The sequence below is a fragment of the Sphaeramia orbicularis genome, chromosome 17, assembly GCF_902148855.1.
Source record: "Sphaeramia orbicularis chromosome 17, fSphaOr1.1, whole genome shotgun sequence".
NCBI classification, from domain to species: Eukaryota; Metazoa; Chordata; class Actinopteri; order Kurtiformes; family Apogonidae; genus Sphaeramia; species Sphaeramia orbicularis.
This window is the reverse complement of record NC_043973.1, coordinates 49,927,629-49,941,044: the sequence shown is the minus strand read 5'-3', so window position 1 is coordinate 49,941,044 and position 13,416 is coordinate 49,927,629. Positions and strand designations below refer to the sequence as shown.

General features: G+C 33.1%; 1 protein-coding gene across 1 annotated transcript in view; it reads right to left on the bottom strand.

The window, feature by feature from the left end:
- LOC115437735 (cadherin-12-like) overlaps nt 1-13,416 on the bottom strand; it is a 291,164-nt gene that overhangs the window by 32,798 nt on the left and 244,950 nt on the right. The window contains exon 13 of the mRNA XM_030161060.1: nt 2,802-3,053. Within this exon, the coding sequence (XP_030016920.1) occupies nt 2,802-3,053 (252 nt within the window). The remainder of the gene's footprint in view (nt 1-2,801; nt 3,054-13,416) is intronic.

Genomic DNA, 13,416 nt, shown 5'->3' with positions numbered 1-13,416 from the left:
CATAAGGGTCAAAACACCGTATTTGAAATCTCTCTGACGGGACATTTTAGGGAAATTTGACAGATTAGTGTTGCTAAATGACCTACATTTTTACTTTTAAATCCATTTTTGCTTTAGTTCAGGGGTGTCAAACATGCGGCCCAGGGGCCAAAACAAGCCCACCAAAGGGTTCAATCCAGCCCGTGGGATGAATTAGTGAAATGCAAAAATCACACTGAAGATATTAATAATCAAGGATGTTAGAATCATTTTAGGTCAGTTCCATCTAAAGTGGGTCAGACCAGTAAAATACTATCATAATAACCTATAAATAATGAAAACTACAAATGTTTCTCTTTGTTTTAGTGTAAAAAAAAAGTAAAATTGCACAAAAATGTTTTAAAAATGATTTAAACTGTTTAATACCTGTTGATCCATTAATAATTGCATTTTGTAGAATTTCGTCAAAATTGTCAATAAAATCAGGTTCAGGTTTATTTTTCACAGCTTCATGGTCAACATAAACCAGTTCCATAGTGCAGTGTTTGCTGTTTTTTTGGTGTTATTCTATAATAATATATGTTATTTTTGCCTGTTCTTACAAAACAATGAAAATGACAAAAAATATATTTATGAAAAAAAAGTACCAGTTGAAAGAAAGAGAGGTTTATTTTGACAATGTAACATAATATACTAACACTAATACGAACACAGTATTACCACTGTGTATTTTCTTCAATATTTGTCTTTTTTGTCCTGTATTTTTTGTCCAATATTGTCCAGTTTTTAAAAAATCAGGGGAAGGAACACTTCTAAGATGCAAAAAAGAGTTTGTTCGAGGTGGTCTTTGGAAAAAGGGATTCATAAACCAGATGACAAACAGGAGGAACATTCCAAGGCACTCTCTTCAAGCATTAAAATACCTTTATTCTCACGGCATGGTCATGTATAATTTCACGTATACATGACCGTGCCGTGAGAATAAAAGCATTTTAATTGTCCAGTTTTTGTCTACTATGTAAAGTGGATCTAATAAAAGGTGTTATGTTAATTAAAAATTCATTCATTTATTCATTCATCCATCCATTTATTCTCTGAACTGCAATAATAATAATAATAATAATAATAATAATAATAATAATAATAATAATAGTAATAATAATAGTGTTGTGGTTGTGTGGAAGCAACCTCCATCCAAATTCAAAACAAAATAGAAACATATAAGTCGTCGCTTTTCCATTGACCCTCAAATTGTGTGAATATAACTTAGCTATGCATAAAAAATTGCCTAATGGAAAAAAACACAATTTTGCCCAAACTCTCATTTTTCAATGTTTTTTCAGTTGGTATATCACACAAAACTGCAATGGAAAGGCCTTTTTCCATAACAAGAGTCATGTGAATAAAAAAGAAAAACTGATGTTGAAGGATGTTATAGCAAGTAAAGAAGAGTTTTAAAAGAAACATGTTGTGGTATGTGTGGACACACCAGGAAACCGAATAATTTTTAAAATTTAGTACGAGATAGAGGGGTAATATATAATAATAATGAATATATCTGTAAATCCACACCATATTTACATTCATCACCATGTTTATGGAATGACTTCTTGTGTCATCAGGCGATAATAAATAAACAAATGATCGCATTTGTGATTTAACCGAAAAACCGACATTGCACTCTTCTTTTCTCGATGTTTAGTAAATATGAGTAAAGTTTTGCACAGGTGTCCAAAGGAAAAGCCACCAGTGATAGTAGTCACTTTTCCATTGACCCTCAAATTTTGCGAATATGACTTGCACATAAAAATTTACCTAATGGAAAAATTGACAATTTTGCAAAAACTCTCATTTTTTGATGAAATTTTTTGCGCTAGCAAGAGGTGGTTTTTTGGCTGTAGTGCAAATGGTATGTCGTGCAAAACTGTAATAGAAATAACTTTTTGTGCAACTAGAGTCATGTGAATAAAAAAAAAAAAGGATGTTGATGGATGTTACAACAAGCGAAGAAGAAGAAGAAACATGTTGCAGTATGTGTGGACACACCAGGAAACCCAATCATTTTTTAATTTAGTACGAGATAGAGGGGTAATATATAATAATAATGAATATATCTGTACATCCACACCATATTTACGTTCATCACCACGTTTATGGAATGACTTCTTGTGTCATCTTGTGATAATAAATAAACAAATCATCACATTTGTGATTTAATGGAAAAACTAACATTACACACTTATGTTTTTTGATGTTTAGTAAATATCTGTAAAGTTTTGTGCAGATGTCCAATGGAGAAGCAACTATTGATAGTAGTCGCTTTTCCATTGACCCTCAAATTATGTGAATATAACTTGCGAATAAAAATTTACCTAGTGGAAAAAAACTGTAATGGAAAGACCTTTTTGCATAACTAGAGTCATGTGAATAAAAAAAAAAAAAAAAAAAAAAAAAAACAGATGTTGACAGATGTTACAACAAGCGAAGAAGAAGAAGAAGAAGAAACATGTTGCGGTATGTGTGGACACACCAGGAAACCCAATCGTTTTTAATTTAGTACGAGATAGAGGGGTAATATATAATAATAATGAATATATCTGTACATCCACACCATATTTACATTCATCACCATGTTTATGGAATGACTTCTTGTGTCATCTGGCGATAGTAAATAAACAAATCCTCACATTTGTGATTTAATGGAAAAACCAACATTACGCACTTGTGTTTTATGTTTACTAAATATGGGTAAAGTTTTGTGCAGACGTCCAGTGGAAAAGCCCCCAGTGACAGTGTGTGTGTTTGTCGCTGCAGACTCGTACCTATCAGCAGAGCCACACACAGCAGAATGGCCATCAACGCTCCGGTGCTTAGACCCACAGGTAGGAAGATAGCCTCGGCCGAGCAGGTGAGGAGCGAGCCCGCCGTCCCGCACGAACACACTCGGATGGTGAGGGTGGTGGTGCTGCTCTGAGCCGGATAACCGCTGTCTTCAACCACAACAGGAAACAGATACACGTCCTGCAGCCGCATCTGGAAACCAGCACGGCGAGTCACTATCCCAGCGGTGTTATCTGGAAACAGAAGAGGAACCAGTTTATTGTTCAACAGTGACAGCGTACAACCATCAGACAGTCACACCAACAAAGGCACTGCTTTTGGAAGAAACAGACAGATGTGTGACTTAAACCATAAAGACTCAAACACCCACTGTAGACCAAAAGCATCTACTGATCTATGCTGTTTAACACCTGCTGATCCACTAATTCTATCGATACATGTCAATAATTGGTGTAAAATACAGTTTGTCATCTCTTCATGGTCATCAGATATGACCCATTTGGATGTTCAGAGGCTCGTAGTTACCATGGAAACACCATCATCTTCTACAACATTGACTCACCAGTAGGGAGGAGCTGAAGTGCTGGAGACAGTGTGGAAGCCAAGATGCCAATCATTGGCACATAGTCTGGGACTGCCCAAAAATAAAACAATTTTGGAACGATATACACAAAAATATAGAATATATACTTAATGTTACCTTACCTTTTGAATTTGCCACCTTAACCCTTTCATGCATGAATTATGAGAGCGTTATTATGAGAGTGTTTTTATTCCTCCAGGCGTAAAAAAAGTGATTTAATTTATTTTATGAACCTATTTTAGACTTAAACTTAGACAGACTTTATTGTCATTCAGATGTACAAGTGTATACCGAACAAAATGTTGTTGCATTTGCTCACCACAGTATAAAACAATAGAATAAAAATAGAGAATATGGACAGTAAAAATATAAGATGTGTACACAGTGGAATATAGGCTGTGCAAAAGGCAAAAACAAACAAAAAAAAAAAAACAGTGTATTTTTCATGGAGTTGCAAAACTGTCCACTCAGCTGGATACCATGCATTTAATTTTTGAAGCAAAGAAACATATTTAGTGATAAACAATGTGAAAAGTATGAAATAAAAACATTTTTAATGCAGCTAGTCTGATGTTTTCTCACATTTTAACTTATACTAATACTAGTCATCACTCACTTCATGGAAATAACATGCAAAAGAAAACAACTTTTTGTTTAGTTACAGTCTAATAACAATAACAAGCAATTGATTTATGCTCAAACGTGTCAGTGCAGATCAGGTTTATGAAGAACAACAAATTTACAGCAATTGTCTGAATGTCAGTGTATTATTATGGGATGGTGTATTAGTGTCCACTGTGTTGGCTGATCTGGAACTAAAACAACAAAACCCATGAATACACAAGAGAACAGCTGGAGAAGAACTGCCCACTGGAGTGACCACTGGAGTGACCACTGTGCATGAAAGGGTTAATTATGGGAAAAACTGAAATTTTAGTGAATGCCTACTTGTATAGAATTTTAATAACTGCTGGCAAAAAGGCTGTGACCAGGCACTGGCTCCAACCTGAACCACCTCATCTGGAAAAATGGGTAGATACTGTGAATGAAGTTTACCAGATGGAAAGACTAACCTTCTCCCTTCGATTACAAATGAACAAATTTTCAGACCTATGGTCAAAGTGGATATTTTTTGTTTACACTTACCAAACACAATCTGTTGGAACTCCAAATGTACAAGAAATGACAATAGCATGACAATGTATCTGGAATTGTCTGTTTTTTGTGTAATTAATTAATTCTACTTTTCATATTTTATTTATTTATTTTAATTTTTTTCTTTAGAAAGAGGAGGTCAAAGTCTCTTGGTCTTTCGTATGTGTTTTCTTTATGTAACGATGCATCCATTGTTCACTGTTCAATTGTTTTGTTTATTAACACAAAAAAAAAAAAAAAAAAAAAAAAAAAAAACTGAAATGTTGAGAAGGGAAAGATTGGTCGTTGGTCACAAACTTGTTACGTGACCACAATGCAATTTAAATGTATGTTGAACTTTTCTCAATATTTCTAAATAAAAATCTGAAGAAAAAAAAAACAAAAAACATTGATTCACCAGTAAAACCCATGGAGTTGGATCAATGACAGTGGATGGACACACTGGGTTTATGTTCAGTTAATGACAGATTTGACTGAAAAAGTCACTTTTTCTTCAGTTTTTCTGTTTCTGATGTAATAACCATCAGCTTTAACCTGAGCTTTTATGAACATCTACATGATCTGTCAATGAAATATTGGAAAATACATGATTTTCACTCTAAAAAATGCCAAATAAGTAGGATAATATTACAGTCGATGGTGGTAAATCACTTAAGAAAGGTTAAATATACAGGAAAATTCATTTGGAAACTGCCACTAAAGTAGCACTGGGTCTTTATGGTTTAATTGTCCATTTGTCAAATGAATATCCACTGTGCTTTAATTCTTCTGTTCTTTCCAGTCATAAACCATAGATAATATTTCATCTGTTGTAAAAGTTCATACATTTAAAAGATAATAACTTTCAATTACTTCCAATACAGAGGCTGTTGAGCTCTAAATGACATTAGCATTAATGTGTTTGATGTAGTTGTAAACAAAACTGGGTGGTGCTCCCTGGAACTACCCTAAAATAATCCTAAAAAAAGTTCTTTATTTATTACTTCTGATTCACTAACCCTATCAATCCATGTAAATAGTAGGTGTAAATTTTTTGCAAGCATAAAATACAGAGGATAATATTATTAAAAAAAAATAGTGATAAATCACTTCGGAAATGTTAAATAGAGAGAAAATTCCATTTGGGAGCTGACACAGAAGTAGCACTGGGTCTTTATGGGTTAATTAAAAAAATAGGATTATGTAATAATAAAAAAAAAAAAAAAAAAAAAAAATAATAATAATAATAATAATAATGTTTCAGCTAGGAACAGCAGAAACCTCAAAACACTTAAACTAAAATAAAAATGAAAAATAAGTATTTTTAGTCTTTAGATTTTGTTGATGAAAACTACTATGAAAAGACACTTTCATTAAAAATAAACCAAAAAAAAAATTATTTTTTTTTAATCATTTCTGTGTATAGTTTAACAATATGAGGAATTTATACTGGTATAAATATAGTAAAAAAAAAAAAAAAAAATTAAATAAAAAAAACAAAACAAACAAGTACTAGAAAGCAGCTATAAATTTAAGTAAAGAAAAATAGAAAAATAGATGTAATATATACAATATTTTAGTTAAAAAATGGAAACAGTGTGCAAATATGGGCACAGACAAAGAAAGAAGCTACGTTAATGTAATCTATACTGTCTGTGGGAGTGGGGGTGGGGGTGGGGGGTTCTCTTCCATAGCTCCCCTCACAGTTGACTAATAAACCTCTGCAGTTTTTTGTCACACAGATTAAAAGTGGGTTGTCAGAGCTGAAGGTCAATGCATCCCCAGTCTCTCACACAGTTGCTTCCCAGAGTCCTATTTCAGTGTCAAACTGCCGCCTGCCTCCTATCACCTCGAACTAATGCCGTCCCACGGGAACTACACACTCATTTTTTTGTGTTTGTGAAACAGGTTATTCAGATTTCAAGGCGAGGCAAATTTACAACAATGTGTTTCCTACACAGGGACGTTAAACGAAAAGGAGGAAATTTAAAGGGAAACGCTGATATTTAGTGGAATCTAGTGGTAAAAGTTGAGATTGCAACCAGATGAGTGTATGATTTATTCTGCATTACAGGCTGAAAAACAAAAAAAACAGTACGATAGACTATAATATAAACAAACAAACAAACAAACACACTAACAAACAAACAAACAAACAAATAAATAAATAAGTAAAAATAAATAAAAAAAAATTAAAAAACTAAATAAAAAAAATATATATAATAAAAAAATAAAAATAATTATTTTAAAATATTAAGAAATTAAAAAAAAAAATAAAAATATATATATATATATATATATATATATATATATATATATATATATAATAATAATAATAATAATAATAATAATAATAATAATAATAATATATTTTAAGTTAAATGACTTTAACCCATGAGTGTATGATTTATTCTGCATTACAGACCGGATTGGTGTGTAGTTTTCATTTTTTTCTGTGAAAATCCAGTATTTTCTCATATTGAATTTACTGATTATGTAGATGTTTATTAAAGCTCAGATTAAGGTTACAATAGAATAATCCTCTATTGTCATTGTAACATGCAACATGTACAATGACATTAAAAAAGTGTCAAACAATCAGTGCATAGTAAAAAACAACACCGACACAAACACCACAATAATAAATAAATACAGAAACAAACACAGAAGTTGAGGGTTATTATTTCAACAGAGAAAACTGAAAAAAAAGTTTTTTGTTTTTTGTTTTTTTCCAGCAAAGATGTCAAACCCATTGTGTCCATTCACGGTCAGTGATCCAACTCCATGGGTTTTACTGGTGAATCAGTGTTGTAGAAGATGACAGTGTTTCCATGGTAACTACAGAGCCTCTGAACGTCCAAATGGGTCATATCTGATGACCATGAAAAGACGACAAACTGTATTTTATAGAAATTATTTACATGTATTGATAGGATTAGTGGATCATCAGGTATTAACCAGTTTAGATCAGTAGATGGTGTTGGTCACCAGCGGCTGTTTGGGTCTTTAAGGGTTGAAAGTTATATATTGATGTTTCATTCAGCTTTTCAGTGAGGGAAAATGTTTTCAGCGCAGGATTGTCGGCCTGATACTGTTTTTTTTTTTTTGTTTTTTTTTTTTAATTGTTTGAGAAGTAGAATACAATTTCATTACCCAAAGGAGCTGAGGTTAGGTGAAGGAGAATGTTTTTCTATGACTCATATTTTATGATAAACCTAAAATAAAATCCCTCCACAATCCGTTAATCATCTTAACCCGACTTTAAGCTCTAACTTTATTTCAGAGCACTGACCCATTTGTTCCCATGCTGATCCACGCCATCTTTTATTCTAAAAGATTTCTGTCCAAATGAAGCCGTCACCTCCAGCTGTATTTATGGACTTTGCCCCAATAGTTTTGCATATACTGGTGCTCCTCATGTATATTGCCCCAAAAACTTTCCCTCAAACTACCTGCTTGAGTTAATGCATAACTGATATGGACAGATAAATATACTATAAACAAGTGGTGCCAGGCACAACAAACCCCACCCCTCACATGTATTGTAACTTATTTTAAACTCATTTTATTTATTAAAACCAGTGTGAATGACACCAAAAAATATAGCATGGAATTCACAAAGCACTGGCAAAGTCTGACATTTACCTCAGACTGTGTTGAAGTCACTAAAGCAAAAACTCAGGAAAATTTAACTCTTTTTTTCTTTTTCTTTATTTGTGCGTATTATTATTATTTTTTTGCTTCCTTGGATTTTCAGATTTTCTATATTATGTTATGCAAAGAAGTTAATTAGTAGCAATCAGGAAGCTTGTACCATTTCCATATTTGAAAAAAAAAAAAAAAAACTCAGGGAAATGTCAAAATTAGCTCACATTCCACAGGTTTTCAGTATGTTTCAGATCTGCAATTAAGGCAGTCATTTAATTTACATGTCATATAAAATGCTCTGACATCTTAACTAGAACAAAAAACACAAACGCACTAATTCAGGTGCAGTATAGACGTGAAAGTAGAGTACTGGACAGAACAGTTTAACCCATAAAGACCCAAACATCCACCATCGACCACCTGATCTAAACTGTTTAATACCTGTTGATCCTCTAATTATATCAATACATGTCAATAATTGGCATAAAATACAGTTCTTCATCTTTTCATGGTCATCAGATATGACCCATTTGGGTGTTCAGAGGCTCCGCAGTTACCATGGAAACACCGTCATCTTCTACAACATTGATTCACCAGTAAAACCCATGGAGTTGGATCAATGACAGTGGATGGACACACTAGTTTTTACATACAGTCATTGATATATTTTGCTGTAAAAGTCAGTTTTTCTTCAAAGTCACTGTTTCTGATTAATAACCTTTGAATTTACTCTGAGCTTTAATGAATATCAACAGATTTAATATGGGAAAATATCTCATTTACATGGAAAAAAAAAAGCTAAATACAGAGAATAACATTATAATAAATGGTGATAAATCACTTAAGAATGGTTAAATAGAGAGAAAAAATAATTTGGGAATTGCCATCAAGGTAGCACTGGATCTTTATGGGTTAAAAAAATGTAATTTAAAAGAAGATTTCATTGATTCACCAGTAAAACCCATGGAGTTGTATCAATGACAGTGGATGGACACACTGGGGTTATGTTCAGTTAATGACAGATTTCTTGAAGACACCACTTTTTCTTGAGTTTTATCTGTTTCTGATGTAATAACTTTCGAATTTACTCTGAGCTTTAATGAACATCAACAGATTAAATATGGGAAATATCTCATTTAGACGGAAAAAATGCTAAATACAGAGGATAAAATTACAATAAATGGTGACAAATCACTTAAGAATGGTTAAATAGAGAGAAGAAATTGGGTTAAGAAAAAAATAATGTAGTTTAAAAGAAGATTTCATTGATTCACCAGTAAAACCCATGGAGTTGGATCAATGACAGTGGATGGACACACTAGTTTTTACATACAGTCATTGATATATTTTGCTGTAAAAGTCACTTTTTCTTCAAAGTCACTGTTTCTGATTAATAACCTTTGAATTTACTCTGAGCTTTAATGAATATCAACAGATTAAATATGGGAAAATATCTCATTTACACTGAAAACATGGCAAACACAGAGGATCATATTCTAATAAATGGTGATAAATCACTTAAGAATGGTTAAATAGAGAGAAAAAATAATTTGGGATTTGCCATCAAGGTAGCACTGGATCTTTATGGGTTAAAAAAATGTAATTTAAAAGAAGATTTCATTGATTCACCAGTAAAACCCATGGAGTTGGATCAATGACAGTGGATGGACACACTGGGGTTTTGTTCAGTTAATGATAGATTTCTTGAAGACACCACTTTTTCTTGAGTTTTATCTGTTTCTGATGTAATAACTTTCAAATTTACTCTGAGCTTTAATGAACATCAACAGATTAAATATGGGAAATATCTCATTTAGACGGAAAAAATGCTAAATACAGAGGATAAAATTACAATAAATGGTGACAAATCACTTAAGAATGGTTAAATAGAGAGAAGAAATTGGGTTAAGAAAAAAATAATGTAGTTTAAAAGAAGATTTCATTGATTCACCAGTAAAACCCATGGAGTTGGATCAATGACAGTGGATGGACACACTGGTTTTTGTTCAATTAATAAGAGATTTTGCTGAAAAACTCAGCTTTTCTTCAGTTTTCTCTGTTTCTGACATAGGGTCAAAACACGGTATTCAAAATCTCCCTGACGGGACATTTTAGAGACAGTTTCACAGATTAGTGTTGTGAAATAACCCACATTTTTACTTTTAAATTTATTTTTGCTTTAGTTGGACCATAAGGGATTATCCAGAACAAGGAGCTACTTTATATTGAAATAAATATTGGAATGGCAATCAATGAAAGTTCACTCTCTGACGGGACATTACTGTGTTTGGACCTTATAATAACCGTTGAATTTACTCTGAGCTTTTTTGGAACATCTACATGAACAGTGAATGAACCCTTTGATGCATGAATTCTGAGAACTCTAGTCGAGATTTTCCTGAGTGTTTTTATTCCTCTTTAGGCATGAAAAAAAACAAATAAATTTAATTTTTTTATTTATTTATTTATTTTAAATTAAACTATTTTTCATGGAGTTACGAAAATGTCCACTCAATTGGACACCACGTGTTTAATTTTTGAAGCAAAGAAACATGTAATTAACCCTTTCATGCACAGTGGTCACTCCAGTGGACAGTTCTTCTCCAGCTGTTCTCTTGTATATTCATGGGTTTGGTTGTTTTAGTTCCATATCAGCCAACACAGTGGACGCTTATGCACCATCCCATAATACACTGACATTCAGACCATTACTGCAACTTTACTGTTCTTGATAAATCTCATCTGCACTAACATGTTTGAGTGTAAATCAATTGCTTCTTATTGTTAATAGACTGTAATTAACCATTTTTCTTAAACAAAAATGTTTTTTTTTGGCATATTATCTCCATAAAGTGAGTAATAACTAATATTAGAGTATGTTAAAATGTGACAGAACACCAGATTAGCAGCATTTAAAAAATGTATTTCATACTTTTCACCCAGTGTATCAGTAAACACATGTTTCTTTGCTTCAAAAATTAAATGCATTGTGTCCAGCTGAGTGGATATTTTTCCAACTCCATGAAAAATAGGTTCATAAAAAAATTTTCAACTGCATTGTTTTATGTTTTTTTTTTCATGCCTAAAGAGGAATAAAAACACTCAGGAAAAATAACTTGATTAGGGTCAAAAAATGATATTCAAAATCTCTCTGAAGGGACATTTTAGAGACAATTTGACCCACATTTTTACTTTTAAATTCATTTTTGCTTTAGTTGGACCATAAGGGATTATCCAAAACAAGGAGATACTTTATGTTAAATTAAATGTTGGAATGGCAATCAATTAAAGTTCGCTCTCTGATTGGACATTGCTGTGTTTGGACCCATTAAGGTTCTCATAATTCGTGCATGAAAGGGTTAAAATGCAATATTAGAAAGTAATAAACTGTGAAAACTATGAAACGAAAGCATTTTTGATGGAGCTAATCTGATTTTTTCTCACCTTTTATCATACTCTAATACTAGTTCTTACTGACTTCATGGAGATAATATAAAAAAACCTTTTTGTTTCACAAAACTGTTAATTACAGTCTAATAATAATAATTAGCAATTGATTTACACTCAGTCATGTTAGAGCAGATCAGGTTTATCAAGAACAGCAAAGTTACAGTACTGGTCTGAATGTCAGTGTATGGGATGGTGCATAAGTGTCCACTGTGTTGGCTGATATGGAACTAAAACAACAAAACCCATGAATATACAAGAGAACAGCTGGAGAAGAACTGTCCACTGCACTGACCACTGTGCATGAAAGGGTTAAATATAGGGGGGAAAAAAAAACATGATTTCCACTGAAAAAACACAAAAAACTGAGGATAACATCACAATAAATGGTGAGAAATCACTTAATGAATGAATGAATGAATGAAAAATGGGTAAATATAGAGAAAATTCATTCGAGAACTGACACAGAAGTCACACTCTCTTCTCTTATTTGACGATCTTTCAAACAAACCGGTTCTGATTCCATATAACAGTGAAGGTAATAGAACTAAAGTACAACTGTGTGTGAGATTCTGTCAGTAGAACAAAATGATAATAAGCGACTTATCCACGGCAGGATGTTTGGAAAAGACTCTTTACACCAAACTACCCACTTTCACAATAGCGTGTGTGCGTGTGCATGTGTGTGTGTGTGTGTGTGTGCGTGCATGTGTGTACTGTCAGAAAGGATCCACTCTCCCTTTGCAGGACGGAGATGTAGGTTGACAAGGTAGAGACCATTAAGGCACCTTGTTCCTGTTGCACACAGTCAAACACACACACATATACACACACACACACATATACACACACACACACACACACGCTCCAGTTCCCCTTGGTGGCTGCAGGCCTGTGTGTCCGACTCTATCAGACATGATGCTGATCGTGTTGGTACAAACCGTACAAAATACAACAGTGGTGTTGGTGAGGTGTTGCATGAGAAAACAAAGAACGTCAAGGGAGGATTTGTTTAAACGGATCATACCACATGTCCTGGATGAGGAGACACAGACACATGATGTCTCAACTGTTTTGTGTGTGTGTGTGTGTGTGTGTGTGTGTGTGTGTGTGTGTGTGTGTGTGTGTGTGTGTGTGTTTCCTGTCATATCCAGGTGACTAAAGTGCAAAACAAGCACTATTTCTCAGATCAGAATGTCAACTGGGCGGCATCACCACAAAGATCCTGTTTAACTTCTGGTACTTCCTCTTTGGTTGTACACACAATAAGATAAGATAAGACAAGACAAGATAAGATAAGATAAGATAAGATAAGATAAGATAAGATAAGATAAGATAAGATAAGATAAGATAAAAATAAGACACGATAAGATAAGAGCTGGAAAAGACAAAATAAGATACAATAAGAACCTAAAAAGATCAGAACCTGAAAAGATAAGGACCTGAAAAAATAAGATAAGATAAGATAAGATACACGGTTCATAACAATGGTCTATAAGTAAAATGCTTCCAGAATCAAAGTAGTTTTTGTTTTATTTGTGACTCAAAAGTCATAAGTACTCGTTGGTTGCAGTTTCCACAGTCTTGGGCCAAAATGTGAAATTCTGAGAACTAATGAGAGAATAGGTTTAATTCAAAAGGAATATTTGTGTCAGAGCTACCAGATCTACCTTAAAACAGTGTCTGCACATTATAATACATTCAGTTTTCCGGTTCTTTCCAGTGGAACATGTATAAATCCATTGTGTAAATGTTCATAAACCAACATACATGTGTAGTAACCC